This window comes from Ranitomeya variabilis, chromosome 5, assembly GCF_051348905.1.
Source record: "Ranitomeya variabilis isolate aRanVar5 chromosome 5, aRanVar5.hap1, whole genome shotgun sequence".
Taxonomy (NCBI): Eukaryota; Metazoa; Chordata; class Amphibia; order Anura; family Dendrobatidae; genus Ranitomeya; species Ranitomeya variabilis.
In genome coordinates, this window is record NC_135236.1 from 490,777,446 (window position 1) to 490,796,445 (window position 19,000).

The 19,000-nt window shown below is 43.7% G+C and overlaps 1 protein-coding gene across 1 annotated transcript in view; it reads right to left on the bottom strand.

The window, feature by feature from the left end:
• Positions 1-16,506: 16,506 nt before the first annotated feature.
• The window catches only part of LOC143776330 (sodium-coupled monocarboxylate transporter 1-like), a 95,435-nt gene continuing 92,941 nt past the window's right edge, over positions 16,507-19,000 (bottom strand). Inside the window, exon 15 of the mRNA XM_077265597.1 lies at positions 16,507-16,802. Coding sequence (XP_077121712.1) covers positions 16,701-16,802 — 102 coding nt within the window. The 3' untranslated portion in view covers positions 16,507-16,700. The remainder of the gene's footprint in view (positions 16,803-19,000) is intronic.

The following is a 19,000-nucleotide window of genomic DNA, read 5'->3' on the forward strand; positions in this document are numbered from 1 at the left end:
ACACATCTAGATAAGATCCTTAGGGGGTCTACTTTCCAAAATGGTGTCACTTGTGTGGGGTTTCAATGTTTAGGCACATCAGGGGCTCTCCAAATGCAACATGGCGTCCCATCTCAATTCCAGTCAATTTTGCATTGAAAAGTCAAATGGCGCTCCTTCCCTTCCGAGCTCTGCCCTGCGCCCAAACAATGGTTTACACCCACATATGGGGTATCAGCGTACTCAGGACAAATTGCACAACAATTTTTGGGGTCCAATTTCTTCTCTTACCCTTGGGAAAATAAAAAATTGGGGGCGAAAAGATCATTTTTGTGAAAAAATATGATTTTTTATTTTTACGGCTCTGCATTATAAACTTCTGTGAAGCACTTGTTGGGTCAAAGTGCTCACCACACATCTAGATAATATCCTTAGGGGGTCTACTTTCCAAAATGGTGTCACTTGTGTGGGGTTTCAATGTTTAGGCACATCAGGGGCTCTCCAAATGCAACATGGCGTCCCATCTCAATTCCAGTCAATTTTGCATTGAAAAGTCAAATGGCGCTCCTTTCCTTCCGAGCTCTGCCATGCGCCCAAACAGTGGTTTACCCCCACATATGGGGTATCAGCGTACTCAGGACAAATTGTACAACAACTTTTGGGGTCTATTTTCTCCTGTTACCCTTGGTAAAATAAAACAAATTGGAGCTGAAATAAATTTTGTGTGAAAAAAAGTTAAATGTTTATTTTTATTTAAACATTCCAAAAATTCCTGTGAAATACCTGAAGGGTTAATAAACTTCTTGAAAGTGGTTTTGAGTACCTTGAGGGGTGCAGTTTTTAGAATGGTGTCACACTTGGGTATTTTCTATCATATAGACCCCTCAAAATGACTTCAAATGAGATGTGGTCCCTAAAAAAAAATGATGTTGTAAAAATGAGAAATTGCTGGTCAACTTTTAACCCTTATAACTCCGTCACAAAAAAAAATTTTGGTTCCAAAATTGTGCTGATGTAAAGTAGACATGTGGGAAATGTTACTTATTAAGTATTTTGTGTGACATATGTCTGTGATTTAAGGGCATAAAAATTCAAAGTTGGAAAATTGCGAAATTTTCAAAATTTTCGCCAAATATTCGTTTTTTTCGCAAATAAACGCAAGTTATATCAAAGAAATTTTACCACTATCATGAAGTACAATATATCACGAGAAAACAGTGTCAGAAGCGCCAAGATCCGTTGAAGCGTTCCAGAGTTATAACCTCATAAAGGGACAGTGGTCAGAATTGTAAAAATTGGCCCGGTCATTAACGTGCAAACCACCCTTGGGGGTGAAGGGGTTAACCGGATGGCCACGCTGTCCTCCAACTGGTTTTGGCTTTGCCACGCGTTTTTGGCCAGATACGGGCCCGGTAGATGGAACCTGTTGTGATGTTGATGCCTGCTGCGGCTCCTCCTCCTCCGCTTCAGAACTACTGCCGCCTGCACCCTGTTCCCCCAATGGCTGCCAATCGGGGTCCACAACTGGGTCATCTATGACCTTCTCTTCTATGTCGTGTGCGATTTCGTCTGTGTCACCGTGTAAGCCGGTGGTATAGCGTCCGTGACGGGACACCATAGTGTCCGCTGGGTTTGATTCTGCCTCAGTACACTGCGAGGGCAATGTTCTGGTCTGAGTCAAAGGAACAGCAGAGTAATTTGGCTGTGGCTGTGCATCTGTGCACTCCATGTCCGATTCAACTTCTAATGGACATGGCCTGTTAACTGTTTCACAGTCTAACCTGTTGTGAATTTGGATTCTGGGCTCCCCCGGTGGCCGCTTGTGGAATTGGACTTGTCATCCTCTTTCCTGTTTCACCTGATTCCATCAGTAGTGGGTGTCGCTATTTAAGCTCATTTCTCTGGTGGTTTCTTGCCGGTCAACAATGTTATCTGATGCCTCTCAGTGCTTGTTCCTGCTTCTAGACAACTACTAGTTAAGTTGGACTTTTGTCCATGTTTTTGTTTTGCCTATTTGTTCCAGTTCACAGCTGAAGTTTTGTTACTGTGTCTGGAAAGCTCTCGTTGATCAGGGATTGCTACTCTGGCGTTATGAGTTAATGCCAGAGTTTAAGGTAATCTCTGGATGGTGTTTTGTTAGTGTTTTTCTGCTGACCATGAAAGTATACTATCTGTCTTCTGCTATCTAGTAAGCGGACCTCAAATTTGCTAAGACTATTTTCCTGCTGCGTTTGTTGTTTCATCTGAACTCACCGTCATTATATGTGGGGGGCTACTGTCTTCTTTGGAATATTTCTCTAGAGGTGAGCCAGGTCTTATATTTCCCTCTGCTAGCTATTTAGGTCTTAGGCCAGAGCTGGGCATCTAGCGATAAATAGGAAATGCTACCTGGCTATTTCTAGTTGCGCGGCAGGCTTAGTTCATGGTCAGTATAGTTCCATTTTCCGAGAGCTTGTCCCTCTATAGGCTTGCTATGATCTCTGCCTGCAGAGATCATGACAGTTTGACCGGCCTGTAAAGTGTTAAAGACCCAGGTTGAGAAAGGAGAGTTATAAGAAGTCTGCTGAAATTTTTTTTTTTTTTTTTTTTTCCTCCAGTCTGCCTTGCTGCAGTCTTTTCTCTCTCTCTCCTCCTAATCTCTGTATGCTCTGTGTGCACCTGACAATAATGGATCTCCAGAGTGTAACTGCGGGTTTGAATAATCTCATCACGAAAGTACAAAATTTACAAGATTTTGTGGTACATGCTCCGGTATCTGAGCCGAGAATTCCTTTGCCGGAGTTCTTCACAGGGAATAGAGCTAGCTTCCAGAATTTCCGAAATAATTGTAAGCTTTATTTGTCCCTGAAGTCTCGTTCAGCTGGAGACCCTGCTCAGCAGGTTAGGATTGTGATTTCCTTGCTCAGGGGTGACCCTCAAGATTGGGCCTTCTCATTGCCAGCAGGGGATCCTGCGTTACGCGATGTGGATGCGTTTTTTCTGGCCTTGGGCTTGCTTTATGAGGAACCTCATTTGGAACTTCAGGCAGAAAAAACTTTGATGGCACTATCTCAGGGGCAAGACGAAGCTGAAGTTTTCTGCCAAAAATTCCGTAAATGGTCTGTGCTTACTCAGTGGAATGAGTGCGCCTTGGCGGCAACTTTCAGAGAAGGTCTCTCTGATGCCGTTAAGGATGTTATGGTGGGGTTCCCTTTGCCTGCAGGTCTGAATGAGTCCATGACAATGGCTATTCAGATTGATAGGCGTCTGCGGGAGCGCAAACCGGTGCACCATCTGGCGGTGTCTATGGAAAAGACGCCAGAAAGTATGCAGTGTGATAGAATTCTGTCCAGGAGCGAGCGACAGAATTTTAGACGGAAGAATGGATTGTGTTTCTATTGTGGGGATTCTACTCATGTTATATCGGCATGCTCTAGGCGTACAGAGAAGCTTGATAAGTCTGTTTCCATTGGCACCATTCAGTCTAAGTTTATTTTGTCTGTAACCCTGATTTGCTCTTTGTCATCCATTGCCACGGACGCCTATGTTGACTCTGGCGCCGCTCTGAGTCTTATGGATTGGTCCTTTGCCAATCGTTGTGGTTTTGATTTAGAGCCTTTGGAGACTCTTATTCCTCTGAAGGGGATTGACTCCACCCCATTGGCTAATAATAAACCACAATACTGGACACAAGTAACCATGCGTATCAATCCGGATCACCAGGAGATTATTCGTTTCCTGGTGCTGTATAATTTACATGACGATTTGGTACTGGGATTGCCATGGTTGCAGTCTCACAACCCAGTCTTGGACTGGAGAGCAATGTCTGTGTTGAGCTGGGGATGTAAGGGTATTCATGGGGACGTACCTTTGGTTTCTATTTCGTCGTCCATTCCCTCTGAAGTCCCTGAGTTCCTCTCTGATTATCAAGACGTCTTTGACGAACCCAAGCTTGGGTCGTTACCTCCGCACCGTGAGTGCGATTGTGCCATAGATTTGATACCGGGTTGTAAATATCCAAAGGGTCGTTTGTTTAATTTGTCTGTGCCGGAACATGCTGCTATGCGGGAATATATAAAGGAGTCTTTGGAAAAGGGACATATTCGTCCATCTTCTTCTCCCTTGGGAGCTGGGTTTTTCTTTGTCTCAAAAAAAGACGGCTCTTTGAGACCATGTATTGATTATCGGCTTCTGAATAAGATCACTGTTAAGTATCAATACCCATTGCCATTGCTTACTGATTTGTTTGCTCGTATAGAGGGTGCTAAGTGGTTCTCTAAGATTGATCTTCGTGGGGCGTATAATTTGGTGCGGATCAGGCAGGGGGATGAGTGGAAGACCGCATTTAATACGCCCGAGGGCCACTTTGAGTATTTGGTCATGCCTTTTGGTCTTTCTAATGCCCCTTCAGTTTTCCAGTCTTTTATGCATGATATTTTCCGCGATTTTCTGGATAAATTTATGATAATATATCTGGATGATATTCTGATTTTTTCTGATGACTGGGACTCTCATGTCCAGCAGGTCAGGAGAGTTTTTCAGGTTCTGCGGTCTAATTCTTTATGTGTGAAGGGGTCTAAGTGCGTTTTTGGGGTCCAGAAAATTTCCTTTTTGGGGTATATTTTTTCTCCCTCTTCCATTGAGATGGATCCCGTCAAGGTGCAAGCTATTTGTGACTGGACTCAGCCCTCCTCTCTTAAGGGTCTTCAGAGATTTTTGGGCTTTGCCAACTTTTACCGCCGATTTATTGCTGGTTTTTCGGATGTCGTTAAACCACTGACTGATTTGACCAGACAAGGCGCTGATGTTGCTAATTGGTCCCCTCATGCTGTGGAGGCCTTTCAGGAGCTTAAGCGCCGTTTTGCCTCTGCCCCTGTGTTGCGTCAGCCTGATGTGAATCTGCCTTTTCAGGTTGAGGTTGACGCTTCGGAGATCGGAGCTGGGGCAGTGTTGTCGCAGAGAGGTTCCGACTGCTCCGTCATTAGGCCTTGTGCCTTCTTTTCTCGCAAATTTTCGCCCGCAGAGCGGAATTATGATGTTGGGAATCGGGAGCTTTTGGCCATGAAGTGGGCGTTTGAGGAGTGGCGCCATTGGCTCGAGGGGGCTAGGCATCAGGTGGTGGTATTGACTGACCACAAAAATTTGATTTATCTTGAGACTGCCAGACGCCTGAATCCTAGACAGGCGCGCTGGTCTTTATTTTTTTCTCGCTTTAATTTTGTGGTGTCATACCTACCGGGTTCTAAGAATGTTAAGGCAGATGCCCTTTCTAGGAGTTTTGACCCGGACTCTCCTGGTAATTCTGAACCCACAGGTATCCTTAGGGAGGGAGTAATTTTGTCGGCCGTTTCTCCTGATCTGCGGCGGTCCTTGCAAGAGTTTCAGGCGGATAGACCGGATCGTTGTCCGCCTGATAGACTGTTTGTTCCGGATGATTGGACCAGCAGAGTCATCTCTGAGGTACATTCTTCTGCATTGGCAGGTCATCCCGGAATTTTTGGTACCAGGGATTTGGTGGCAAGATCCTTCTGGTGGCCTTCTCTGTCACGAGATGTGCGAGTCTTTGTGCAGTCATGTGACGTTTGTGCTCGGGCCAAGTCTTGTAGTTCTCGGGCTAGCGGACTGCTGTTGCCCTTGCCTATTCCTAAGAGGCCTTGGACACACATCTCGATGGATTTTATTTCAGATCTGCCTGTTTCCCAGAAGATGTCTGTCATCTGGGTGGTCTGTGACCGTTTCTCTAAAATGGTCCATTTGGTTCCTCTGCCCAAGTTGCCTTCTTCTTCTGAGTTGGTTCCTCTGTTTTTTCAGAATGTTGTCCGATTGCACGGTATTCCTGAGAATATTGTTTCTGACAGAGGTACCCAATTTGTGTCTAGATTTTGGCGGGCATTCTGTGCTAGGATGGGCATAGATTTGTCTTTTTCATCTGCTTTTCACCCTCAGACTAATGGCCAGACCGAGCGGACTAATCAGACCCTTGAGACATATCTGAGGTGTTTTGTCTCTGCTGACCAGGATGATTGGGTTGCTTTTTTGCCATTGGCAGAGTTCGCCCTCAATAATCGGGCCAGTTCTTCCACCTTGGTGTCCCCGTTTTTCTGTAATTCGGGGTTTCACCCTCGATTTTCCTCCGGTCAGGTGGAATCCTCGGATTGTCCTGGAGTGGATGCGGTGGTGGAGAGATTGCATCACATCTGGGGGCAGGTTATGGACAATTTGAAGTTGTCCCAGGAGAAGACTCAGCGTTTTGCCAACCGTCATCGTCGTGTTGGTTCTCGGCTTTGTGTTGGAGATTTGGTGTGGTTGTCTTCTCGTTTTGTCCCTATGAGGGTCTCTTCTCCTAAGTTTAAACCTCGGTTCATCGGCCCTTATAGAATATTGGAGATTCTTAATCCTGTTTCTTTCCGTTTGGACCTCCCTGCGTCCTTTTCCATTCATAACGTTTTTCATCGGTCGTTATTGCGCAGGTATGAGGTACCTGTTGTACCTTCAGTTGAGCCTCCTGCTCCGGTGTTGGTTGAGGGTGAGTTGGAGTACGTTGTGGAGAAAATTTTGGACTCTCGTGTTTCCAGACGGAAACTCCAATATCTGGTCAACTGGAAGGGTTACGGCCAGGAGGATAATTCTTGGGTCAATGCATCTGATGTTCATGCTTCTGATCTTGTTCGTGCCTTCCATAGGGCTCATCCTGGTCGCCCTGGTGGATCTGGTGAGGGTTCGGTGCCCCCTCCTTGAGGGGGGGGTACTGTTGTGAATTTGGATTCTGGGCTCCCCCGGTGGCCGCTTGTGGAATTGGACTTGTCATCCTCTTTCCTGTTTCACCTGATTCCATCAGTAGTGGGTGTCGCTATTTAAGCTCATTTCTCTGGTGGTTTCTTGCCGGTCAACAATGTTATCTGATGCCTCTCAGTGCTTGTTCCTGCTTCTAGACAACTACTAGTTAAGTTGGACTTTTGTCCATGTTTTTGTTTTGCCTATTTGTTCCAGTTCACAGCTGAAGTTTTGTTACTGTGTCTGGAAAGCTCTCGTTGATCAGGGATTGCTACTCTGGCGTTATGAGTTAATGCCAGAGTTTAAGGTAATCTCTGGATGGTGTTTTGTTAGTGTTTTTCTGCTGACCATGAAAGTATACTATCTGTCTTCTGCTATCTAGTAAGCGGACCTCAAATTTGCTAAGACTATTTTCCTGCTGCGTTTGTTGTTTCATCTGAACTCACCGTCATTATATGTGGGGGGCTACTGTCTTCTTTGGAATATTTCTCTAGAGGTGAGCCAGGTCTTATATTTCCCTCTGCTAGCTATTTAGGTCTTAGGCCAGAGCTGGGCATCTAGCGATAAATAGGAAATGCTACCTGGCTATTTCTAGTTGCGCGGCAGGCTTAGTTCATGGTCAGTATAGTTCCATTTTCCGAGAGCTTGTCCCTCTATAGGCTTGCTATGATCTCTGCCTGCAGAGATCATGACACTAACCCAGGAACGGTATGTGTAAAGAGCTCCATGGAGTAACCCGTTGTGTCTCCTGACGCATCCTTCTCTCTTGTTCTGGGTGAAGAAGACAAGGAAGCGACTTGTCCCTGACCGGGAGCATCCACTGACGATGCACTGCTCTGACATTTGGCACTTTCCGAGGAGGAGGCGAAAGAGCTAGAGGCAGAGTCAGCAATGAAAGCCAATACTTGTTCCTGCTGCTCCGGCTTCAAAAGTGGTTTTCCTACTCCCAGAAAAGAGAGCGTTCGAGGCCTTGTGTAGGCAGACAAGGAACCTGGCTCAACAACTCGAGACTTAGGTGCTGTACTGCTTTTACCACGACCACCTGATGCTCCACCACCACTACCATCATTACCAGCTGACAATGACCGCCCACGGCCACGACCTCTTCCACTAGACTTCCTCATTGCTTGCAAAACGTAACCAAAGTAACACTATTTGTTACTGTAAAACAACTTATAAGGTGAACTCAAACTTCTGTTGGATTTATATATACCTTTATAGGTGCCTGACACTGAAAGGAAAATCAGGCCCAATGTTACACACTAGGTTTTCTGTGGCCCAATAATTTGAGACAGATGGCACACACAGGCCCAGCACTCAAGCAGAAATGCCAATCTTAGTCTCCCACTATTTTTTTTTTTTCTGGGAGAATTTACCCCCCCCCCCAAAAAAAAGGCCCAGTATTACACAGTGTTTTCAGTGGCACACAATGAGAGAGATGCCACACACAGCAATGGCACGGAGTCAGACTTGACAATATTTATCTCCCACTAATTTTTTTTGGGGAAAAGGGAGAATTTAGAAAAAAAAAAAAAAAAAAGAGGCCAAGTATTACACAGTGTTTTCGGTGCCACACAATGAGAGAGAGATGCCACACACAGCAATGGCACGGAGGCAGACTTGACAATATTTATCCCCCACTAATTTTTTTTTTGGAAAAGGGAGAATTTAGGAAAAAAAAAAAAAAAGGACAAGTATTACACAGTGTTTTCAGTGCCACACAATGAGAGAGAGATGCCACACACAGCAATGGCACGGAGGCAGACTTGACAATATTTATCTCCCACTAATTTTTTTTTGGGAAAAGGGAGAATTTAGGACAAAAAAAAAAAAAGGACAAGTATTACACAGTGTTTTCAGTGCCACACAATGAGAGAGAGATGCCACACACAGCAATGGCACGGAGGCAGACTTGACAATATTTATCTCCCACTAATTTCTTTTTTGGAAAAGGGAGAATTTAGAAAAAAAAAAAAAAAGGACAAGTATTACACAGTGTTTTCAGTGCCACACAATGAGAGAGAGATGCCACACACAGCAATGGCACGGAGGCAGACTTGACAATATTTATCTCCCACTAATTTTTTTTTTGGAAAAGGGAGAATTTAGCAAACAAAAAAAAAAGGCCAAGTATTACACAGTGTTTTCGGTGCCACACAATGAGAGAGAGATGCCACACACAGCAATGGCACGGAGGCAGACTTGACAATATTTATCTCCCACTAATTTTTTTTTTGGAAAAGGGAGAATTTAGAAAAAAAAAAAAAAAAGGCCAAGTATTACACAGTGTTTTCGGTGCCACACAATGAGAGAGAGATGCCACACACAGCAATGGCACGGAGGCAGACTTGACAATATTTATCTCCCACTAATTTTTTTTTTGGAAAAGGGAGAATTTAGAAAAAAAAAAAAAAAGGCCAAGTATTACACAGTGTTTTCGGTGCCACACAATGAGAGAGAGATGCCACACACAGCAATGGCACGGAGTCAGACTTGACAATATTTATCTCCCACTAATTTTTTTTTTGGAAAAGGGAGAATTTAGGAAAAAAAAAAAAAAGGACAAGTATTACACAGTGTTTTCAGTGCCACACAATGAGAGAGAGATGCCACACACAGCAATGGCACGGAGGCAGACTTGACAATATTTATCTCCCACTAATTTTTTTTTGGAAAAGGGAGAATTTAGAAAAAAAAAAAAAAAGGCCAAGTATTACACAGTGTTTTCGGTGCCACACAATGAGAGAGAGATGCCACACACAGCAATGGCACGGAGGCAGACTTGACAATATTTATCTCCCACTAATTTTTTTTTTGGAAAAGGGAGAATTTAGAAAAAAAAAAAAAAAAGGCCAAGTATTACACAGTGTTTTCGGTGCCACACAATGAGAGAGAGATGCCACACACAGCAATGGCACGGAGGCAGACTTGACAATATTTATCTCCCACTAATTTTTTTTTTGGAAAAGGGAGAATTTAGAAAAAAAAAAAAAAAAGGCCAAGTATTACACAGTGTTTTCGGTGCCACACAATGAGAGAGAGATGCCACACACAGCAATGGCACGGAGGCAGACTTGACAATATTTATCTCCCACTAATTTTTTTTGGGGAAAAGGGAGAATTTAGAAAAAAAAAAAAAAAAGGACAAGTATTACACAGTGTTTTCGGTGCCACACAATGAGAGAGAGATGCCACACACAGCAATGGCACGGAGTCAGACTTGACAATATTTATCTCCCACTAATTTTTTTGGGGGAAAAGGGAGAATTTAGGGAAAAAAAAAAAGGACAAGTATTACACAGTGTTTTCAGTGCCACACAATGAGAGAGAGATGCCACACACAGCAATGGCACGGAGTCAGACTTGACAATATTTATCTCCCACTAATTTTTTTTTTGGAAAAGGGAGAATTTAGAAAAAAAAAAAAAAAAAGGACAAGTATTACACAGTGTTTTCAGTGCCACACAATGAGAGAGAGATGCCACACACAGCGATGGCACGGAGGCAGACTTGACAATATTTATCTCCCACTAATTTTTTTTTGGGAAAAGGGAGAATTTAGAAAAAAAAAAAAAAGGACAAGTATTACACAGTGTTTTCGGTGCCACACAATGAGAGAGAGATGCCACACACAGCAATGGCACGGAGGCAGACTTGCCAATATTTATCTCCCTGCAGTTATCTCAGAAAAGTATGGCAGGCAGCTGAAAAGGACTGCTGCACACAAAAGTGTGGACAAACACACAAGATAGCTGTGCAGAAAGGAAGGAAAAACAGGATTTGTGCATTGAAAAAAGCAGTTGGTTTACACAGCGGCGTACACACAAAGCAACGCAGCTATCAGGGAGCCTTCTAGGGCAGCCCAATGAGCTACAGCGCTGAGGAAAAAAAAATGTAGCTTCCACTGTCCTGCAAACAAAAGGTGGTATTGGACAGTGGAAATCGCTACAGCACAAGCGGTTTGTGGCTTTATGTACCCTGCCTATCACTATCCCTGCTTCCGAAGAAGCAGCAGCAACCTCTCCCTACGCTCAGATCAGCAGCAGTAAGATGGCGGTCGGCGGGAACGCCCCTTTATAGCCCCTGTGACGCCGCAGAAAGCAAGCCAATCACTGCAATGCCCTTCTCTAAGATGGTGGGGACTGAGATCTATGTCATCACGCTGCCCAGACTCTGCGTCCACCTTCATTGGCTGAGAAATGGCGCTTTTAGCGTCATTGAAACGCGACTTTGGCGCGAAAGTCGCGTACCGCATGGCAGACCCCACACAGGGATCGGCTCAGTTTCATGAGACGCCGACTTTGCCAAAAGTCGGCGACTTATGAAAATGAACGATCCGTTTCGCTCAACCCTAGTGCTGACTACTGGCTGTTAGATCCACGTTACAAGGGTAGATTTAGGCAGATGCTTTCTCCCCCTGGAAAGCTGGAGTATCGAAGCACACTTGTAGACAATCTTAAGAGTGGTTTTCCCCAATGCAGCAGTGATGCACACAGTGTGTATCCCAATTCTAGACGTCCAACCCGGGAAACATCAAGGCCACATCGCAAAAACATTAGCAGCAGCAGTGTAAGTGGCAAACACAATTTCTGTAAGTCATTCTACACATTTTGTAGACCAGCCTGTGCACCAGCAGAACAGAGTACAAGTCTGACACGTTGTGAACGACTGGAGATGATAGTGCAGGAGTTTCTGGAGCTCAATATCAATGACATCAAGGGGGGGTTTGGAACATTTTGCATTTTGGTCTTCAAAAATGGAAAAGTGGCCTGAGCCCGCCTGTCACGCCTTGGAGATTTTTTCATGCCTGGCAGCCAGCATTCTCTCAGAACATGTCTTCAGCGCTGCTGGTGGTGTTCTAATGGATAAGCACATCCGGCTGTCCCCTGAAAGTGTATACTACCTAACTTTCATCAAAGTGAACAAGTTACGGATCTCCAATGACTTTGGCACCCCAGTCGCAGACTGGGCAGACTAGGCGATTGTGTCGTTTTTAGTGTCATGCATTGATCTCACGTTATTGCAGTCTGGGCCATCTTTGTGGGGTATTCTGTGCCTGCTTTTGCTATTGCTGCTGATGTTTCAGCTGATGTTTCAAACAAGTTTTTGAAATGTGGAGATTCCAAGTTGGGGCTTCATCTGATGGGTTGCCTGTGGTGGAAAGTGTGTCAGAGGCCTATTATAATAGTTCTACTCTGTGTAAATTGATGCCACTTTAGTGGTGTGACATTTATTTTTTGAAATATGGAGACTCTGTGGGTCTCCATCTGGTGGATTGCCTGTGTAAGCATGGTTCCCAGATGGGCCGGCCTGCACTTAATTTCTGTCAACTACCTGTGTCCTTACATTTTTCTACCAATATTACTTTATGAAACTGATGTTTGTGCCATCTGAGTGTGGCTGGAATAAAACAAAATAAAACATTGGAGGTGTTGCATGAGGTATAAGGTCTCACAGCTGTGAAGGCTTACACCGCTCCCTTAACCATCAAGTCATCATTGAAACTTCAATTCCAAGCTGTAAATGCTGGGGCAGACCCTAATACCTCATGTATGGCCCATGGCTGACTGCTGCTGTGCCATTTGCAAATTTCTACTGTGGGTCAATTAATGCCTCTTTTCATAGTGTCTGCCCTTAATTTTAGCTGTTTGGGATTATTTTTGTCACCCCTTAAGGTATTGTGTGTAAGTTTGGCCTCCCGTTGAATCTAATGGGGTTCGGGTACATTCAGCGAACAGTTCAGCAAACATATTCGGCGAACATTCGGAGAATCAAACCCAATCGAACCTTGAAAGGTTCGCTCATCTCTAGTCCAGACTGTGCTTTCTCCCAAACTAAAGGAAGTAGGTTTTCCTCTGTAGCATGGGAGATGCGCAGGATGGCTGAGACTGGTCGGATCCAGCCATCCTGCCTGCTACAGAACGTCACGAGCAGGCTCTAAATCATAGCGTTTGCTAGTGACCATCCATTCTGACATTGCGTAGACAATATCCTGCACACTATAGAATCATAAATCCATCCATTCTTGACAATGGAAAGGAATTTTAATAAAAGAGAAATAAAAGATACCTTTGTTAAAGTTGTTTATTTTTAGAAGCATTTTACAGTTTTACGTATTTAAGCACTTGTGCCATCCCTTTAAAGAAAAACTACAAACTAAGTTCAGCAATACTATTCTATGGCAAATCCATTCCTCCTTTACTGAGAAATCAGCTTTTTGACTTGATATGCAAATGAGACTGTAGATCTGATGCCTCTGTCACTCCAGCTCTATTCCCAGCCCAGCACCATCTTCTCCTACTTGGCTGATGGCTCTCTATTCCCAGCCCAGCACCATCTCCTCCTACTTGACTGATGGCTCCTTTGCCTGAATCACCCAGAACAGAAGCTGCCAGCTAAGCAGGAGGAGTCAGTGCTGTGTGGGGAATAGGGCTGGTTTGACAAAGGCTTTAGATTTACAAATAGATCTATAGCTTGATTTACATATCGATTAAACCACTGATTTCTCAGTAACTAAGAGGAATGGACAGGCAATGTGAAGGTGTTGCTGGACTTGTTTTTGTAAGAACTACACAAACATATAAACAGTTTGAGCTGTGAAAACCTATTGATTGATTCCCCTGCAATTTACAGAATTACTGCGTATAAAATATTGTAAAAAAATCTTTTTAAATTGACATAATAAGCTCAGCTAAAAAAATGTGTATAAGAATATTTTTGCTTTTCTATATCTTTAAATATTTTTGTTCATTTTATTACAACTTAAATCAGGTTTACAGCTACATAGATTGTGTGATGTAATAACTGAAAATGCGATCAAAATCTATTTCCGAAATATGACAAATTTGTAAAACAAGTTAGAATAAGTTGTACTTCTGTTATTACATCAGCAGGTGGCGCAGTCAGACTAGAGCACCTGAATTGCTTTCATTTCTTCATTCATGCATAAATATCCCTGAACACGTAGGATAGCTGCACACGTGGAGTATTTTCAGCATATTTTTCTTAACCAAAAACTACTGCATTGGCAGAAGAAATATTGCATGAAATACACATTAATTTTTTAGCTGTGTTTTTTCTTGTGGTTTTTTTCCCATTCATTTGACTAGGTGAAAAATATTATAAAAACAATGAAAGAATTGATATGTTGCAGATTTCATAAAATGTATTAATGGTCTGCCAGCACAGCTAACTCCAAGCCTGGGTTCCCAGAGGGTAAGGAAATTTGCGCCTGTTAGAGAATGACTATGTTAGGGATTGTAAAGCTAGCTTTCTTGTCTTCAGGAGCACACTGCTCCTCTGCCTCCTAACTTCCTGAGGAGCATCGTGCTCCTGAAGATTAATAGTTTGGGCTGGCAGCATAGCAGAAACGCTGTCCGAAACTGTTAACAACTAAAAAGAACCAACAGGGTAAATTGCCAGTAAAATACTAAAGTTTATTATTGAATCATTATAACATAAGGGAGAATGAATATAAAACATGTTTGCTGCTAACCAAGTAGGGACAGCACATCACATGTGGCCAAGCAAGGGAAATAAAATAAAATGCATACAAAGCCTGTTTATGGCTGGGCCAGTGGCATCACTGTAAGTATAGGAGATAAAGTGTTCACAGTAATGCAATGTTGCAAGGAAGAAAAGGTATGGAAAGGCACTTATATGATTAGATGTTAAGTTTGTGTGGCGTCCCCACCACCCCAACGCATGTTTCGCTTCTTCATCAGGAGGTGCCTGTGCAGGCGGCGATACAGCGGTCTCGGCACTCACAGCCCCGGAGCTCAAATGCAGTTGTTATGACATGTGAGCCCAGCGCCCAATCAGCATTGGTGTCACTGTCCCCGCCTTCATACAGTTAAGTAATTCACAGGAAGTGAGAGCGGCCCCTGCGGCCCACTTCCTGTTAATTACTTAATCATCACTGGGCTCACATGTCATAACAACCACACATGATCTCCGGGAACATGAGTGCCGACAATGCTGGAACTTCGCCAGAACGGCAGGTGAGTATAAGCTTTTCTATTTAATCGGGGAACAAACATTTAGATCAAAAAGGTGTTGTCCTAGTAGTGGACAACCCCTTTAATTAAAGCAGCGATTGCAAGTTGTTTAGCAAACAGTTTGCAAGCGAGTGCTCCTTGCCTAGGAAACCGGCCACTTCTGAGGTAACTGGTAAGCAAGGCAGCATGTTGTACACTACTGAATTAAAATCCATCCATTCGTGAGAAAGGAGAGGACTTTTAATTAGAGGTAAAATGCAAAGCTGCTTGTTTTTACAGGGTCTTTTCAGTTCTACCCATTTAATAAGATGACACAGTGTGGGACTGAAGTGCCACGAGTAACACTGACTCTGGGGGCCCACTGATCAGTTACATGTGAATATTACTTTACCCTCAATGAAAAGTGGAATTTTGCTTTTATATAAAGATGCACTGGGCACTTTGGTAAATGAATGATGAGACGTTGCCTTTGTCTGTACATAGTGAATCAAGTGTATTGTTCCAGTTACTACCTCATATAGGATGAAGAGGGCCCACTTCTGCATAATGGTCCACTGGGCGTTTCCCTTTTCCCCATGGGCTAGTCCAAACTTGGATAGAATCTATTTCACATTATAACATCTACTATATAATTGTCTAAGGGGTACTTCCGTCTGTCCTTCTGTCTGTAATGGTTATTCGTTCGCTGATTGGTCTCGGCAGCTGCCTATCATGGCTGCCGCGACCAATCAGAGACGCGCACAGTCCGGAAGAAAATGGCTGCACTCCCTGCCCGGCGCCCGCATACACCCCTCCGGTCTGCCCTCACACAGGGTTAATGGCGACAGTAACGAACCGCGTTATGCCGCGGTGTAATGCAGTCCGTTACCGCTGCTATTAACCCTGTGTGACCAACTTTTTACTATTCATGCTGCCTATGCGTCATGAATAGTAAAACCATCTAATGTTAAAAATAATAAAAAAAAAAAAAATCGTTATATACTCACCGTCCGTCGGCCCCCTGATCGACAACAGGCCTTTCCCGGTCGCGACGCTCCGCTGTCCGCTCCATGCTGCGATCTCGCGAGATGATGATGTCATCATCTCGCGAGACCGCAATGCACTCTTGAGACCAGAGCGCACCAGCAGCGACGGTAACCGCTTCGCTGGAAGGTGAGTATATAACTCTTTATTTTATTTCTTTTTTTTAACAGGCATATGATGACCTTTTTAAGCTGTGTCATACGTGGATGGGCAATATACTACATAGCTGGGCAATATACTATGTGGCTCTGCTGTATACTACGTCCCTGGGCAATATACTACGTAACTGGGCAATATACTATGTGGCTCTGCTGTATACTACGTCCCTGGGCAATATACTACGTGGCTGGGCAATATACTACGTCACTGGGCAATATACTACGTGGCTGGGCAATATACTACGTGGCTGGGCAATATACTACGCGGACATACATATTCTAGAATACCCGATGCGTTAGAATCGGGCAACCATCTAGTTATACATATTATTGCATTATGTATTTCTGCTTATTTTTCCAGCCCCATTAATTCAGTACAAAAGCAGACAATGGTACAATATCATCAGAGGCATAAAGCTCACATTTCCAATCCTCTGCTGCTCCTGTACCCACACTTTCATAGTGTTTGTGGAATAAGGAGGATATTTCAGTGAAGTGTCAGCATGGGAGCGGCAGATCTTAGGTAATTTGACTATTACTTTTACTCCTTTATATATGAATATAAGCTGCTATCAGATATCATGAGCCTGGGAAATCTATATGAAGTTGTTTATGATATATTACATATACAAGACTCAACTTGTCCAAGTTCCCAAGCACCAAAAGTACAAAAAAAAGTACAATGTTACATAACAAGTTCTAGGAATGTGTCCAGAGGATTAACCTATATGTGCGCTCAGTGCAAATGAGTAATACAGTATGCAGCAATATGGCCTCCAGATATTGGTCCTCATGTCATATGAGATAAAGTGATATCGTCCTGTTGGAAAGTAGGGTTATCATGTCCTTTTCTGGGGTACGGTTTCCAGGCTGAATCTTTAATATTGTCACCCTACACAATAAGGAAACAAATATGGTTATACATGATGACTATATATAATTACATTTCATACAATTTAATGGTCTTAAGAGATGATCGAATCAGAACATCTGTGTGTGAGATCACCATAGATCCATTTTTAACCACTTATCGTAATAGTCCAACCAACGTCAGATTCACATCTATGAAGTGACCCATCTTACCTGTTATTAACACCTCCGGCATTTGCCCGTAACAGCAGTGATTAGAGCTAGCCCATATTGCTGCTGTTTAACCATTTAAATGTCACTCAATAACTAACATTCACATGGTGTGATTGCTAATATTGTCTACGCCAGCTCCCAGTAGCTTCCCTGTGATTGCAGGTCACCGTTTTACTGTCATGGTAGCTGAAGAGCTGCTGAAGGGCCCTAGAAACACCGTCATCTTAGGCTACTTTCACACTAGCGTTTGTAGCAGCTGCGGAGGGCTGCGGACTTCCTCCGTGAAGCCCCGCCCTCGGCCGCACCTCTGCCGCTAGCTCCGCCCACTTCTGCATGCGGCCGGCATGCGGCCTGTGTACCTATCTTGAACATTAGGTACGCAGGTCGTGCGGATGCTTCCGCATGCATCGTTTTGACGATGCGGAAAAAAAAAGAAATTGCTACAAGCTGCGTCCTACGCTGGTCGCCGCATCGTCAAAACGACGCATGCGGAAGCATCCGCATACTGCGGCACGACCTGCGTACCTAATGTTAAAGATAGGTACACAAGCCGCATGCCGGCTGCATGCAGAAATAGGCGGAGCTAGCGGCCGAGGGCGGGGCTTCACGGAGGAAGTCCGCAGCCCTCTGCAGCTGCTGCAGACGCTAATGTGAAACCGGCCTTAGTCTTCTTATGCAGCCCACAGCTTGGGGCTTGGCTTACTCGCAGAGCTTCATTTTCTTAATATGCTATAATACTTTAGTATTACTGTATAGAGACAAAGTGATCATACATTCAAGTCCCCTTAAGGGACTGAAAAGGAAAATCAAAAATAAAAAGTTTTTAAATGCCACACAAAGCAATTTTTTTGCAAATTAAAGTATTTTTTTGTCACTTAAAGAAAAAATTGAAAAATAAACAAGTTTGGTATAACTGTAATCAAACTGACATGGAGAACCATGTTACCAAGTCATTTTTACCTTATAATGAGTATAATAAGAACAAGACCCAAAAACCAGTGGCAGAACTGTGTGTTTTTTCACCATTTAACTGCACTTAGAATTTTTTCCCATATTTCAATAGATTACACAGGTATAACAACACTGTTGCTGTCTGTTATCTACTGCTTTGTCATTCTGCAACAATTTTAATGGTGTATAACAACACTGCTTGCTGCATCTTTGCTATGATTCATCTGCTGCATTGTATGCAATACTCACTACTGTATATCCATCCTTAGGTCACTGTATTTGTTATCTGGTGAAAGGTGTTATGTAGCATATAGATGGAGCCAGGCATAGTGTCTTTGATCATCTATCCACCCCCGGTGTTTTGACCAGCTGGTAATTTATCCCAAACCAGCTCCCACATTTCCTCTCACCAGACCCTCTAGTCAGCCCTAAGAATGTAGTAGCATCCTAAGGGGTGCATGCACATGTCCTTTCTGCAAAGTATCCCTGTAGCTAAGTCTCTAGAAGCAACAGTTAATTCAATGGCAGTTAGTCAGGGCAGGATACAGGTAACCCACACTATGTACTCCTTTTAGCCATGTGCATTATTTCTATCTCCCTCTGTTCCCTTGCCATTCATATTCACCACCCCATCCCTTCTCCATCACCACTCATACACATAAGCCCCTCTCTACTTCGCTCTCCCATGTACAGCTCCCATGCACTTCTCACCTTTCTGAATAACCTCAGTCCATCTTGCCCAAAGACATCACACACAAAACCATGTACAATTCTTATAACTACTTGCTCTTTCTCTTTCTACTACTATTGATTTCAGGGGATATCTTCCCCAACCCTGGTCCACCATCCCCCAACCTGAACCCCTCCCCCACCTCACATTGAAACCTTACTAAACTGATTAACATTAGCAGTACTCCTTCATTTCCCTCTTTTAATTGTGCACTCTGGAATCCACGGTCTGTATGCAATAAGATTCCTTTACTGCACAACTACTTTATAAACAACTCTTAATGTGTTGGCCCTCACTGATACCTGGATTCAGGATTCTGACATGGT